The sequence below is a fragment of the Ranitomeya imitator genome, chromosome 1 (assembly GCF_032444005.1).
Source record: "Ranitomeya imitator isolate aRanImi1 chromosome 1, aRanImi1.pri, whole genome shotgun sequence".
Taxonomy (NCBI): domain Eukaryota; kingdom Metazoa; phylum Chordata; class Amphibia; order Anura; family Dendrobatidae; genus Ranitomeya; species Ranitomeya imitator.
The window spans coordinates 607,014,934-607,027,525 of NC_091282.1; the positions used below are offsets into that span (position 1 = coordinate 607,014,934).

General features: G+C 47.0%; 1 protein-coding gene across 3 annotated transcripts; it reads right to left on the reverse strand.

Annotated features, from left to right (window-relative positions):
- Positions 1–6,952: 6,952 nt before the first annotated feature.
- On the reverse strand, positions 6,953–12,325 carry LOC138681511 (uncharacterized). Of its 3 annotated transcripts, none has more exons than XR_011321923.1 (3): positions 11,140–12,325; positions 8,610–8,812; positions 6,953–7,744 (listed from the first exon to the last, which is right to left on the reverse strand). XR_011321923.1 is itself a non-coding variant. In XM_069769083.1 (3 exons), the coding sequence occupies exons 1-3, from the start codon at positions 11,750–11,752 to the stop codon at positions 7,161–7,163; spliced, it is 1,326 nt and encodes a 441-aa protein (XP_069625184.1). In that variant the 5' UTR covers positions 11,753–12,325; the 3' UTR covers positions 6,953–7,160. The 3 variants fall into 3 exon arrangements, 2 of the variants coding, with proteins under 2 accessions (XP_069625184.1, XP_069625174.1); XM_069769083.1 differs by having other exon boundaries at positions 8,684–8,812; XM_069769073.1 differs by having other exon boundaries at positions 6,953–8,812.
- Positions 12,326–12,592: the final 267 nt, after the last annotated feature.

The following is a 12,592-nucleotide window of genomic DNA, read 5'->3' on the forward strand; positions in this document are numbered from 1 at the left end:
ACTTGGAGCTGTAGTTGTTCCTGCAACACTAGACTGTTTTAAGTAGGGCTTCCCCATCACCAGAGAACACCCTCACCGGATTCTGGAGCTGTTGAAGAGGAATCACAGACTGTCTCCGTATGGCTTGCAGCTTTAATACATCTGCTGAACTAAAGCCCCTACAAGGCATGGAAACAGTTATAGACTTTAGTGGAGAGGTAATACTCTTGCCAAGGGCAGGCTCTCCTATTGGCCCAAGGTTTTGGAGTTTAAGCTTCTCAGGGCAGAGTCTGTCAGGATTTTCCACACAACCGCAGCGATACCACAATCCCGTCTCACGATTGGATTCAGGCTGCTACTCAGCCAGTCCACTTTTGTCAGCCTTGTTAGGTTTTGCTTGGGTAGCTGCTTTTACAGGCTGAAGAACAGATGGTCTCTGGGCGGTCGTGGACAGACGTGAAGATTTTCCCATAGGCGTCACCTGTCTGGTCCGTTTCTGGAAATTTGGAGGGAAGTCTTTGCACAAGATGCAGAAGTAGGCACATCGAAGACTTTACGGAAGGCTACCAGGAAGACCTGTAGGTCCGAGGTGATAGGATCCCCTGCTTCCCAGAGTAGAGCCATTTCAAGGCATCTCCTGCTAAGTAGGACATTAGAAATCCCACCTTGACCCAATCAGAAGAAAAATGGGGAGCACACCATTCATAATGCTGCAAGCACTGCTCCAGGAACACAAGACACTGCTTTGGATCCCCATCGCACCTTGGCAGATCCGCTGCGAAGGGACGGCGATTAGGGCTGGTGCAGCAACTCAGTGATTCAAATCGGGTAAAACATTTGTTTGGTTTCTCAAGCTGGCAAAAAAAAATTTAATCTCGCTCCGAGAGCGAAAAGCCATGGGACTCAGCGGGGACCATGACCTGAGCACACTGTAATGCTCGCACCCGGATTGGATGGCGCGAGAAAGGATTGTGGCCTCACTGTGCCACAAACCAGACTAACCCTGGAGTGGCGTGAATAAGCAGGTACCTTAGTGTTCTGTGGAGCATCTAGTGGTGAGGTCAGCTTTTGCGGTTGGAAGCTGCCACGTACCACTCCAGGGCAGCGTCTAGCAGTAGCAGCTGATCCCACAGGGGGACAAGATACTATGACAGGTGCAGGTGAGTACTGTGGATAGCTGAAGTTTAGACTGGCAAGAACTGGCGGGCATGGATGATATACAGGTGGGCACAGCTGGCACTTTGGCAGGCAAGCCGGCATGGCTGGCAGTTTGGCACTCTGGCAGAAGCAGTTCCGACTGGAGGGACAGGAACTGTTTTGGGTAGGACAGGAACACTGGCAGGTACAAGTAGGATATGGGAACAGATAGGAACCAATTCGGACTGGAGGGACAGGAACTGTTTTGGGAAGGACCGGAACACTGGCAGGTACAGTGGGATATACTGTAAGAACCAGTTCAGATTGGACTAATGCAGAGCTGCAGATGCGGAACGAGAGCAGAGCCGCAGGATGAGGAACCGGAGCAGAGCAGAGCCACAGGATGCGGAACGGGAGCAGAGCAGAGCAGAGCAGCTGAGGCAAAGAGGGAGCAGAGCCGCTGAGGCAAAGAAGGAACAGAGCAGAGCCGCTGAGGCAAAGAGGGAGCAGACAGGACCAGATTAACACAAGTACTTGCAGTGAAGTACCAAGTGTATACCAGGGGCACTAACGTTGTGCAGCGACAACCAGATAGGGACAGGTGCTGGTACGAGTAAAATGAGTAGGAACAAGGATAGACACAGCAGGGCAGGGAAGGCTCCAGACAAGGATACAAATGGTTCAGGTATAGGACTTAGTTCAGACAAGGTCAGACACATAATTGACAAAGATCGAAACGTTGTATTTTACTATGCTAATTATGCAAATTGTCTCTTCAGAGAGGACGAGAGCTAGAACTCTAGTGCCACCTATTGGAAGGTAGCAAATCCTACAAGTCAATGTTGACCCTTTAATGAGCCTTGTCATATGACTTAGGATACTAGCCATGTGACAAGGCTCATTAAAGGGTTAACATTGACTTGTAGGATTACTACCTTCCAATAGGTGGCACTAGAGTTCTAGCTCTCATCCTCTCTCAAGAGACAATTTGCATTATTAGCATATTACCCAGAAGAGCATTGCAGCTTTAAGTCTCCTCATCTCGACATGCTTAGCATGTCGATCTCCGCAAGGAGAAATTATACTTTTTGTATTTTACTATGGCAGAATAAAGTCTTTTTTTCTACTACTACACCTGCTGTTCCTTCATCTTTTGATGTGTATTTAATCAATCTGCATAGTTTGTTCTCACATATAATCAAACATGGATTGTTCAATGACCCTGCGTCCCTATTTTGCAAATGTAGCAGACAATTAGCTGTATGAGCTGATATAAGAGGCAAACAGCAGCCATTCAAAAATATAAAGAATCGACTTTAACCCCTTTCTGCCATTAGACGTACTATTCCGTCCATGTGGGGTGGGCCCTACTTCCCAAGGACGGAATAGTACGTCATAGGCGATCGGCCGCGCTCACGGGGGGAGCGCGGCCGATCGCGGCCGGGTGTCAGCTGCTTATCGCAGCTGACATCCGGCACTATGTGCCAGGAGCGGTCACGAACCGCCCCCGACACATTAACCCCCGGCACACCGCGATCAAACATGATCGCGATGTGCCGGCGGTGCAGGGAAGCATCGCGCAGGGAGGGGGCCCCCTGCGGGCTTCCCTGAGACCCCCGGAGCAACGCGATGTGATCGCGTTGCTCCGGGGGTCTCCTACCTTCCTCCCTGCAGCAAGTCCCGGATCCAAGATGGCCGCGGATCCGGGTCCTGCAGGGAGGGAGGTGCCTTACCAAGTGCCTGCTCAGAGCAGGCACTTGGTAACGCTGCACTGCTCTGAGACAGATCAGTGATCTGACAGAGTGCTGTGCAAACTGTCAGATCACCGATCTGTATTGTCCCCCCCTGGGACAAAGTAAAAAAGTTTAAAATTTTTATTACAAGAGTGTAAAAAAAATGTAAAAAAAATCCTAAATAATGAAAAAAAAAAAATATTATTCCCATAAATATATTTCTTTATCTAAATAAAAAACAAAACAATAAAAGTGCACATATTTAGTATCGCCGCGTCCGTAACGACCCGAACTATAAAACTGTCCCACTAGTTAACCCCTTCAGTAAACACCGTAAGAAAAAGAAAAAAAACGAGACAAAAAACAATGCTTTATTATCATATCGCCGAACAAAAAGTGGAATAACACACGATCAAAAAGACAGATATAAATAACCATTGTACCGCTGAAAGCGTCATCTTGTCTCGCAAAAAACGAGCCACCATACAGCAACATCAGCAAAAAAATAAAAAAGTTATAGTCCTCAGAATAAAGCGATGCAAAAATAATTATTTTTTCTATAAAATAGTTTTTATCGTATAAAAGCGCCAAAACATAAAAAAAATGATATAAATGAGGTGTCGCTGTAATCGTACTGACCCGAAGAATAAAACTGCTTTATCCATTTTACCAAACGCGGAACGGTATAAACGCCTCCCCCAAAAGAAATTCATGAATAGCTGGTTTTTGGTAATTCTGCCTCACAAAAATCGGAATAAAAAGCGATCAAAAAATGTCACGTGCCCGAACATGTTACCAATAAAAACATCAACTCGTCCCACAAAAAACAAGACCTCACATGACTCTGTGGACTCAAATATGGAAAAATTATAGCTCTCAAAATGTGGTAACTCAAAAAATATTTTTTGCAATAAAAAGCGTCTTTCAGTGTGTGACGACTGCCAATCATAAAAATCCGCTAAAAAACCCGCTATCAATGTAAATCAAACCCCCTTCATCACCCCCTTAGTTAGGAAAAAATAAAAAAATTAAAAAAATGTATTTATTTCCATTTTCCCATTAGGGTTAGGGCTAGGGTTAGGGCTAGGGCTAGGGTTAGGGCTAGGGCTAGGGTTAGGGTTAGGGTTAGGGCTAGGGCTAGGGTTAGGGCTAGGGTTAGGGCTAGGGTTAGGGCTAGGGTTAGGGCTAGGGTTAGGGCTAGGGTTATGGTTAGGGCTAGGGTTAGGGCTAGGGTTAAGGCTACAGTTAGGGTTGGGGCTAAAGTTAGGGTTAGGGTTTGGATTACATTTGCGGTTGGGAATAGGGTTGGGATTAGGGTTAGGGGTGTGTCTGGGTTAGAGGTGTGGTTAGGGTTACCGTTGGAATTAGGGTTAGGGGTGTGTTTGGATTAGGGTTTCAGTTATAATTGGGGGGTTGGGTTTCCACTGTTTAGACACATCAGGGGCTCTCCAAACGCGACATGGCGTCCGATCTCAATTCCAGCCAATTCTGCGTTGAAAAAGTCAAACAGTGCTCCTTCCCTTCTGAGCTCTCCCATGTGCCCAAACAGGAGTTTACCCCAACATATGGGGTATCAGCGTACTCAGGACAAATTGGACAACAACTTTTAGGGTCCAATTTCTCCTGTTACCCTTGGGAAAATACAAAACTGGGGGCTAAAAAATAATTTTTGTGGGAAAAAAAAAAGATTTTTTATTTTCACGGCTCTGCGTCATAAACTGTAGTGAAACACTTGGGGGCTTAAAGTTCTCACAACACATCTAGATAAGTTCGTGGGGGGGTCTAGTTTCCAATATGGGGTCACTTGTGGGGGGTTTCTACTGTTTAGGTACATTAGGGGCTCTGCAAACGCAATGTGACGCCTGCAGACCATTCCATCTAAGTCTGTATTCCAAATGGCGCTCCTTCCCTTCCGAGCCCTCCCATGCGCCCAAACGGTGGTTCCCCCCCACATATGGGGTATCAGCGCACTCAGGACAAATTGCACAACAACTTTTGGAGTCCAATTTCTCCTGTTACCCTCGGGAAAATACAAAACTGGGGGCTAAAAAATAATTTTTGTGGGAAAAAATGTTTGTTTTATTTTTACGGCTCTGCATTATAAACTTCTGTGAAGCTCTTGCTGGGTCAAAGTGCTCACCACACATCTAGATAAGTTCCTTAGGGGGTCTACTTTCCAAAATGGTGTCACTTGTGGGGGGTTTCAATGTTTAGGCACATCAGTGGCTCTCCAAACGCAACATGGCGCTTCATCTCAATTCCTGTGAATTTTGCATTGAAAAGTCAAACGGCGCTCCTTCCCTCCCGAGCTCTCCCATGCGCCCAAAAAGTGGTTTACCCCCACATATGGGGTATCAGCGTACTCAGGACAAATTGTACAACAACTTTTTGGTTCCAATTTCTTCTCTTACCATTGGGAAAATAAAAAATTGGGGGCAAAAAGATAATTTTTGTGAAAAAAAAATGATTTTTTATTTTTACGGTTCTGCATTATAAACTTCTGTGAAGCACTTGGTGGGTCAAAGTGCTCACCACACCTCTAGATAAGTTCCTTAGGGGGTCTACTTTCCAAAATGGTGTCACTTGTGGGGGGTTTCAATGTTTAGGCACATCAGTGGCTCTCCAAACGCAACATGGCGTCTCATCTCAATTCCTGTGAATTTTGCATTGAAAAGTCAAACAGCGCTCCTTCGCTTCCAAGCTCTGTCATGCGCCCAAACAGTGGTTTACCTCCACTAGTGGGGTATCGGCTTACTCAGGACAAATTGTACAACAAGGTTTGGGGTCCATTTTCTCCTGTAACCCTTGGTAAAATAAAACAAATTGGAGCTGAAGTAAATTTTTTGTGAAAAAAAGTTAAATGATAATTTTTATTTAAACATTCCAAAAATTCCTGTGAAACACCTGAAGGGTTAATAAACTTCTTGAATGTGGTTTTGAGAACCTTGAGGGGTGCAGTTTTTAGAATGGTGTCACACTTGGGTATTTTCTATCATATAGACCCCTCAAAATGACTTCAAATGAGATGTGGTCCCTAAAATAAAATGGTGTTGTAAAAATGAGAAATTGCTGGTCAACTTTTAACCCTTATAACTCCCTAACAAAAAAAAATTTGGTTCCAAAATTGTGGTGATGTAAAGTAGACATGTGGGAAATGTTACTTATTAAGTATTTTGTGTGACATATCTCTGTGATTTAATTGCATAAAAATTCAAAGTTGGAAAATTGCGAAATTTTCAAAATATTCGCCATATTTCCGTTTTTTTCACAAATAAACGCAGGTAATATCAAAGAAATTTTAGCACTATCATGAAGTACAATATGTCACGAGAAAACAGTGTCAGAATCACTGGGATCCATTGAAGCGTTCCAGAATTATAACCTCATAAAGGGACAGTGGTCAGAATTGTAAAAATTGGCCCGGTCCATAACGTGCAAACCACCCTTGGGGGTAAAGGGATTAAGATTCATATGAACAATAGTCTGTGTTTCTTGACCAACCAAAGAAAAACATATAAATTCATAAGTCAACATAAAGATAATAGCCTAGGTCTCCTGGACTACTGAAAATAGATGTCTGGATAATTAAGATTAAATGCTGTGTTGTCACAATAAGTACGAAGAAAGGGGAACTATGAAGTAGAGAAATATGAAGACACATGAAGGAAGAAATATTAAAGAAGAAAAATCATGAAGGCGGGTGATTGATGAAGGAAAAGAAAGGTATGCAGGAAGCGAACTTATGACGGATGATTTTTCTCTTTCTTGTACACACTAATTCATTTACAGTAAAGAATTAAAAAATTATAATGTCCCAATCACATGGTCGAAGAAGATGAGGCACAGTACAGGACAGTATTTATACAAGAAAGTTGCAAGACAGACAACATGATCAGACATACTAGAAATTCTCCATTAAATATCAACTGCTTAACCCAGCAGGAGGAAGTACGGCACCGCCTCAAAATCACTAAAATAGACGTATCCTCAGGCCCAGATGGCAGATAACCCCAAGTACTGCAGAAATTAATAGCATGATAGACAGACCGTTATGACTGCTACGACCCATGAACGTTTGCTCCCATTAAGTGAACACACAACAGTTGTCAAAACTTTTAAAACTTTATTGGGAAATATAGTCATACCATTTCCATCTTTTCCTTTGGGTAAATATTTTGGTTGCAGCTTAAACAGGCACTATCTGCCAACAAATGGGGTGTAGGGAGATTACTGCCATCCGGTCTCCCGGGCAGGTATCTTCACCACCAACAAAACTCCACCCTTCCGCCAAGGAGGAGCGAATCTAGAGAGCTACGACCCCCCCAAAGAATGCATCGCCTGAACCACCCCTTCTCTAATACCATTGAGGAAGATGTCTAAGCCCGCCTCGTTCAAATGGACTCCGTCTGGAAGCAGAAAACCGGAATTGTCCCCTTCCAGCCGATGGTGCCGAACAACTACACCATTCTTAAACCTTATGAATCGTGATATCCTCTGATTTAGCGTGCGTCTGGACCTCTCCATAGCATTCAATTCTCTGCCACCCCGCCAAACCAGCCTTGGGATTATTTCGGACCAAACTAGACGCATCAACGGGAAGAAACTCGGGAACTTGTCCATGTCCGATCTGATCAGCGTAAGCAGTTCAGCCAGCGGGAACGAAGCCAGGTCATTTCCTCCGGCATGGATAACCACAATGGTGGGGGATGAAGCCACCTGTGAAATGTGCACAATCTCCGGAAGAACTTGGGACCACATCATGCCTCTCAAGTCACGCCATATCATGTCGACATCGTTGAATCCCAAAGATCGCCCTCCTGGGCACAACTCGGCGAGTCGTGCAGCCCAGTAAATGTACGAGTGGCCCACTATCCAGACGCTGGGACGCACCCCATCTAGGAATAAAAATGTACAGTTAGCCAACAACCAATAACCCGACAACCCCAGGAAGTTCCCCAACGAAATACCCAACCTGTTCCCGGATATAATAGTACCGAAAACGACCAACTTTATAACAATAAATCAGGCCTGATGTACCTAGTAAAACAGTGGGATCTCCATCTACCCACCCTTTGAATTTCTGATTCAAATAAACCCGCCCTAGATGCTTCTGTTGCTGCACCTATCCGGAATGAGTGAGTCCCAAATTCTGCCGCGGGCAATCCCAATAGTGACAACGTTCGTCTCAATATAGCTAAGAATTGGCACTAAGGGAAGCCCATTCTCATGAATGAAAAATTGGGAACTATCCTTTCTAAATCGCATGTAATTCCTAGTTAACGTTAATGGGCAAATACCGTTGTTGATGGCAAATATTGGGAACCAAGTACCCCTGCTATCCTGATCAGTTTTGGATTTGCATATTCTGATTCTTAAACCATCGTCGCAAATTAGTATGTCTTCTCGCCTAAGGCCACCAGGTTTATTCAGGGCAGTAGGAACAATCTCACTGACCCGCATGGCACCAAAGAATGCTATGCCAAAAGCCGCCGATGTTAGCGCAGCTTCGTATTTAGAATCACAAACAGATTCCGCAGCTTTAACCAGGCTCACTAACAATTCAAAGGAGATAGGACGCCTGTTATCACCGTGTTTGTCCGTTCGTCGCCAACCCTTCAGTAGCTGACTTACTAGGAAGTGTTTCGTGGAATCTGGCCAACCTCGTAGCTTGAAATGGAACGCTAACGCCGACACGCGGTTACGCGCCACTGAACCAGACACTCCCATGGCATGCATTTTTGGTAGAAATGCCATTGTCACCTGCATTCGAGCATCCTCCGAAGACCCCACTGGTTTGCCGTCTGCTAAAAGACACCACTCCTCCCACGCCTTACCATAGGCTTTCCAAGTCGACGGGGCTATCGATGAGTGTATTAATGGCATCAGGTTCCCAGGACATCCCAGATCGAATGTGGGCAATCCACCTCCTCCAAGGGTTCCTGCAGGCGCCGTCCCAGTAAATCCTGCAAGTAAGACCCAGTTAATAAACCATAAACATTCTCATTGCTGACGGTTAGTGCATACGCTTTGAACCAAACATTAAACATTAAGCATTTTAATACTATGAACCTAATCAGGTCTAAAACCAGCGGTGAAGGAGACGCTAGATAGTTGATGGCATGTGCCCCGCCAACGGTTTCGAGTTGTAAACGAATACGCTTGTTGGCCAATTGTGAACCCCAGACTTCCATAGCAACTGCCACAGGAAGAAGGTCGATCAAAGTAGGATCTTCGTTCCACTTCCTGGAAATCCAGAAAGCAGGCCAATTCGAAGTACACAATTTGTCACCAAAGCGAACGCTGAAACCCGTGTGACTAGATGATGCAAAAAACAAGCCCATGTCCAAGTTAGAGCATTCTGACTCCTGAAAGCAAGTCCTACCATTGTAACTGCTGAGGAACAGCTTCCATGTGTTTAAATCAGAACGTAGCTGTGCTGTAATCCTGATTCTATGATGTCTTTGACTCACCCCACTCGTGGCTAACATCAATCTGCGCGAGAAGATCCTGCCCGTTGGCATGACCCTGCAGGCAAAATTTAAGGAGCCAAGCAGAGATTGCAATTGAGTTAATGTGACCTTACCAACTGAGATACACCCGCTGATGAGATCCAGCAGCTTGTCAATTTTTTCCTTTGGCAACCTAAATTCCATAGCGACCGAGTCGATTTCGATCCCGAGGAATGTGATCACTGATATTGGCCCTATCGTCTTCTCTGGGGAAAGTGGGACCCCAAAATGTACCATGGTATCTTTGAATTGGGCAAGGGCTGTGGCACATACGTCTGAGCCCGCTGGCCCGACTATCAAAAAGTCATCAAGATAATGCGTGATGGCGGTTAGCCGGGTAATCTTGCGAGCAACCCATTCTAAAAACGTGCTAAATAACTCAAAATAAAAACAGGAAATTGAACACCCCATGGGAAGACATGTGTCGTAATAGTATAGATCCTCAAATTTAGCCCCAAGTAAGTGGTGACAATCCGGGTGTACCGGGAGCAGCCGGAAAGCAGATTCTATGTCCGATTTGGCCATAAGGGCCCCCGGGCCAGCATTTCTGACGAGGTCAACCGCTTTGTCAAATGAAATATAGGTGACGGCTGTTTCGTCACTGGGTATACCATCGTTGACAGACATACCCTTGGGGTATGAAAGATGATGAATTAATCGGTATTTACCTGCTTCTTTTTTGGGGACTATACCCAGGGGTGAAACACGTAAGTTAGGGAAAGGGGGAGAATTGAAAGGACCATGAAAACGACCCAACCTGATTTCCTTCCCCAGCTTCTCTGCTAATACGTTGGGTAATTCCTTTGCTGATTGTAAGTTAGGGGCTGATTGTGGTTCTGGTGACCAATTAAACGGGATGAAAAACCAAAGGAGAAACCGACATGCAGCTGGGCCGCGGCCGACTTATTGGGGTATTTGTCCAGCCATGGCCCCATTCTTTTTACGCTCACCGGCGTCGCTAACCTCACCTGTAGAGGGGTTTTTCCCGGAGATAGCTTTTTGGGGCGGACGTGTGCATTTTGCCACTGGGTGGGGGCCTCCGCATGATGAACACTCATGTCTATATTTGCAGAGCCCATAGAACTTACAGTGCCCTTCATTAAATAACCAACATGAACCTGGTCTACGAATGGCTGTTGCTGCCGCGTTGTTATTGGACCCGGCAGCGGGCCCGTGAAAGGATTGGGTTGTTCTCTGAGCCATCATCAAGCGGAGCCACGAATCCGTGGCTTTCATACCCCAGCCCAATTGAGGATTGGCGGCCAATCGACGGCGGAAATCTTCATCATATTTCCACCATGCCGATCCCCCATGTGCCTTATAGGAATTGTAAATGCTATCTAAGTATATAAATAGCTCGGAGCACCTTTCGGGGTGCCTTTCCCCCATAACGCATCCCAGAACCGCAAAAGCTTGCAACCAGTTATTAATGGTTTTTGCAACTTTTGGCTTGCGTTCATATGTTTTATCACCCAACCGCCTCTCTCTATCAACCGAGTGCTGATCTGTGGAAACCAGAGACCATATGTCAATGAAATCATTGGCCCAAATTTGTTCCTTAATGGCGCTATCCAAGTGGGCCCCTAAAGGAGGGACCCCACAGAATAGGCCATCTTTATACACATCCGGGCGGGGAGGAGGGGGCTGCCTGGACAATCCTGCTGGTTGTAGCAATTTTGGATTGACATAAATCCTGTTTCCTGTGTTTGTATTGGCTACTGTATCTGAAAGGTTGGTGTTGGCTCTCTCCCTTCCCCATGCCCCGATAAAGGGGTACTCACCAGTCGGTGCACCGGTATCCGGACAGCTTGCTTCCCGTGCCACGGGAGTCATCGGACCTTGACGCTCCATGCGATGTATAGACCTACGACGAGAAGACTCCTGCCTGTGTGACCTGCCTGAAGAACTACCGGATGAAGAAGGCGAGCGCCACCGCGAGGCTCTAGACCGTCTACTACGCTGGCTGGACCTAGATCTATACGAACGCCGTTTGCTAACGTGACGCTCGTGCTTCCTACGTCCGCTTCTGCAATGCTCTCTGGGGGATGACGATGATGACGATGATACTCTGCGCGCGGAGCGGATACCCGCACTCTGCCTATTGTCCAGAGCCGGGGTGCCAGCACCCTGAACTGGGGCACGAGCACCGGTTGCCATCAGCGAACGTGAAGCTGAGGCATCCTGGTGTTCAACTACTGTCGCTTGAGAGGGAGTAATTTGCCCGCCCGGTATTTGCGAATACGGGGTACTAAAGATGAGTTGGTAAGGTGTAAACTGTGATTCGCCCCCTAAGCTAGCCTGGGAGTATGCACTATGCTGACCTTGTGCTAATATTATGTGATGTGATCCCATGTTCTGCTGCGCTACGGCTGCCGCGTCCTTGCTCCTGTCCATATTGGCAATAGCTTCCCCCGTGCTCCTTGAAAGTGGAGGAATGCCTCCCTGCGGAGCCTCACCCTCCCTTCCTGCTGTGCCTGAGTCCTGTGAGGAAGAAGACGTTCCCTGGACCCCCCCCCCATGCTGTTTCTAACTAATTGCACAGCTTCGGCTGACACTGCTGGCGTTTGCAGACTTGAACTCCCTCTCAGTGTGCCCGGGGCAGAAGGGGGTATAAAGCTTATGTCGCTCAAAGCCGTCCCCTGTGTCTCCCCCACCTGCTGCAAAGCGCTTTCCCCAGTCTCCCTGCCGCCCAGAGCAGAAGAGTCGCGCGCACGAGAGCTGCGCGCGCTCTTCTTTGAAAGTACTGGCGGGCTCAGCCGTGCCGGAGGTCGGGTGGCTCTGCGAGAGCGCCGACCCTCCGGCGGCGCCGCCTGCACCATGGCAGGGAAGGAGTCGCTCCCGGTCAGCAAAGCTGCTAACCAAGCGCTGCCTTCCCTGCCGATCCTATCCCTCACCGCACTCTCCAGCGGGTCCATAATCCGGCAGCCCAAACAGGTCCGGGTCCTGGGACGGATGTGGCTTCAGCGCTTCCCGGCGCCAAGAGCAGGGGATAAGCCACGCCCCCTCCCGGGGAGTTAACCCCATATTCCTTTTGGCTTCACTTAAAGGGAGATCTCCGAATACCAGAGTGGGGGGGGGGAGGCGCAGCAGTCAGGGGACAGCGGCATAAGCCGCAGTGTCCCTAATACTAATATTCAGGGATCATCTAACAACAGGGTCTGCACCACATGATGGTGCAAAGCAGCAAATGTGGTGCCAGTATTCATAAAAAGGGCAATATCTGAGCCTGGAAAT

Coding starts and splice junctions, on each gene's coding strand:
- LOC138681511 (XM_069769073.1), bottom strand. CDS start 11,752: ATGGACAGGAGCAAGGACGCGGCAGCCGTAGCGCAGCAGAACATGGGA. Junction 8,813..11,139: donor GGATACCGGTGCACCGACTG/GTGAGTACCCCT, acceptor TCTTACTTGCAG/GATTTACTGGGACGGCGCCT.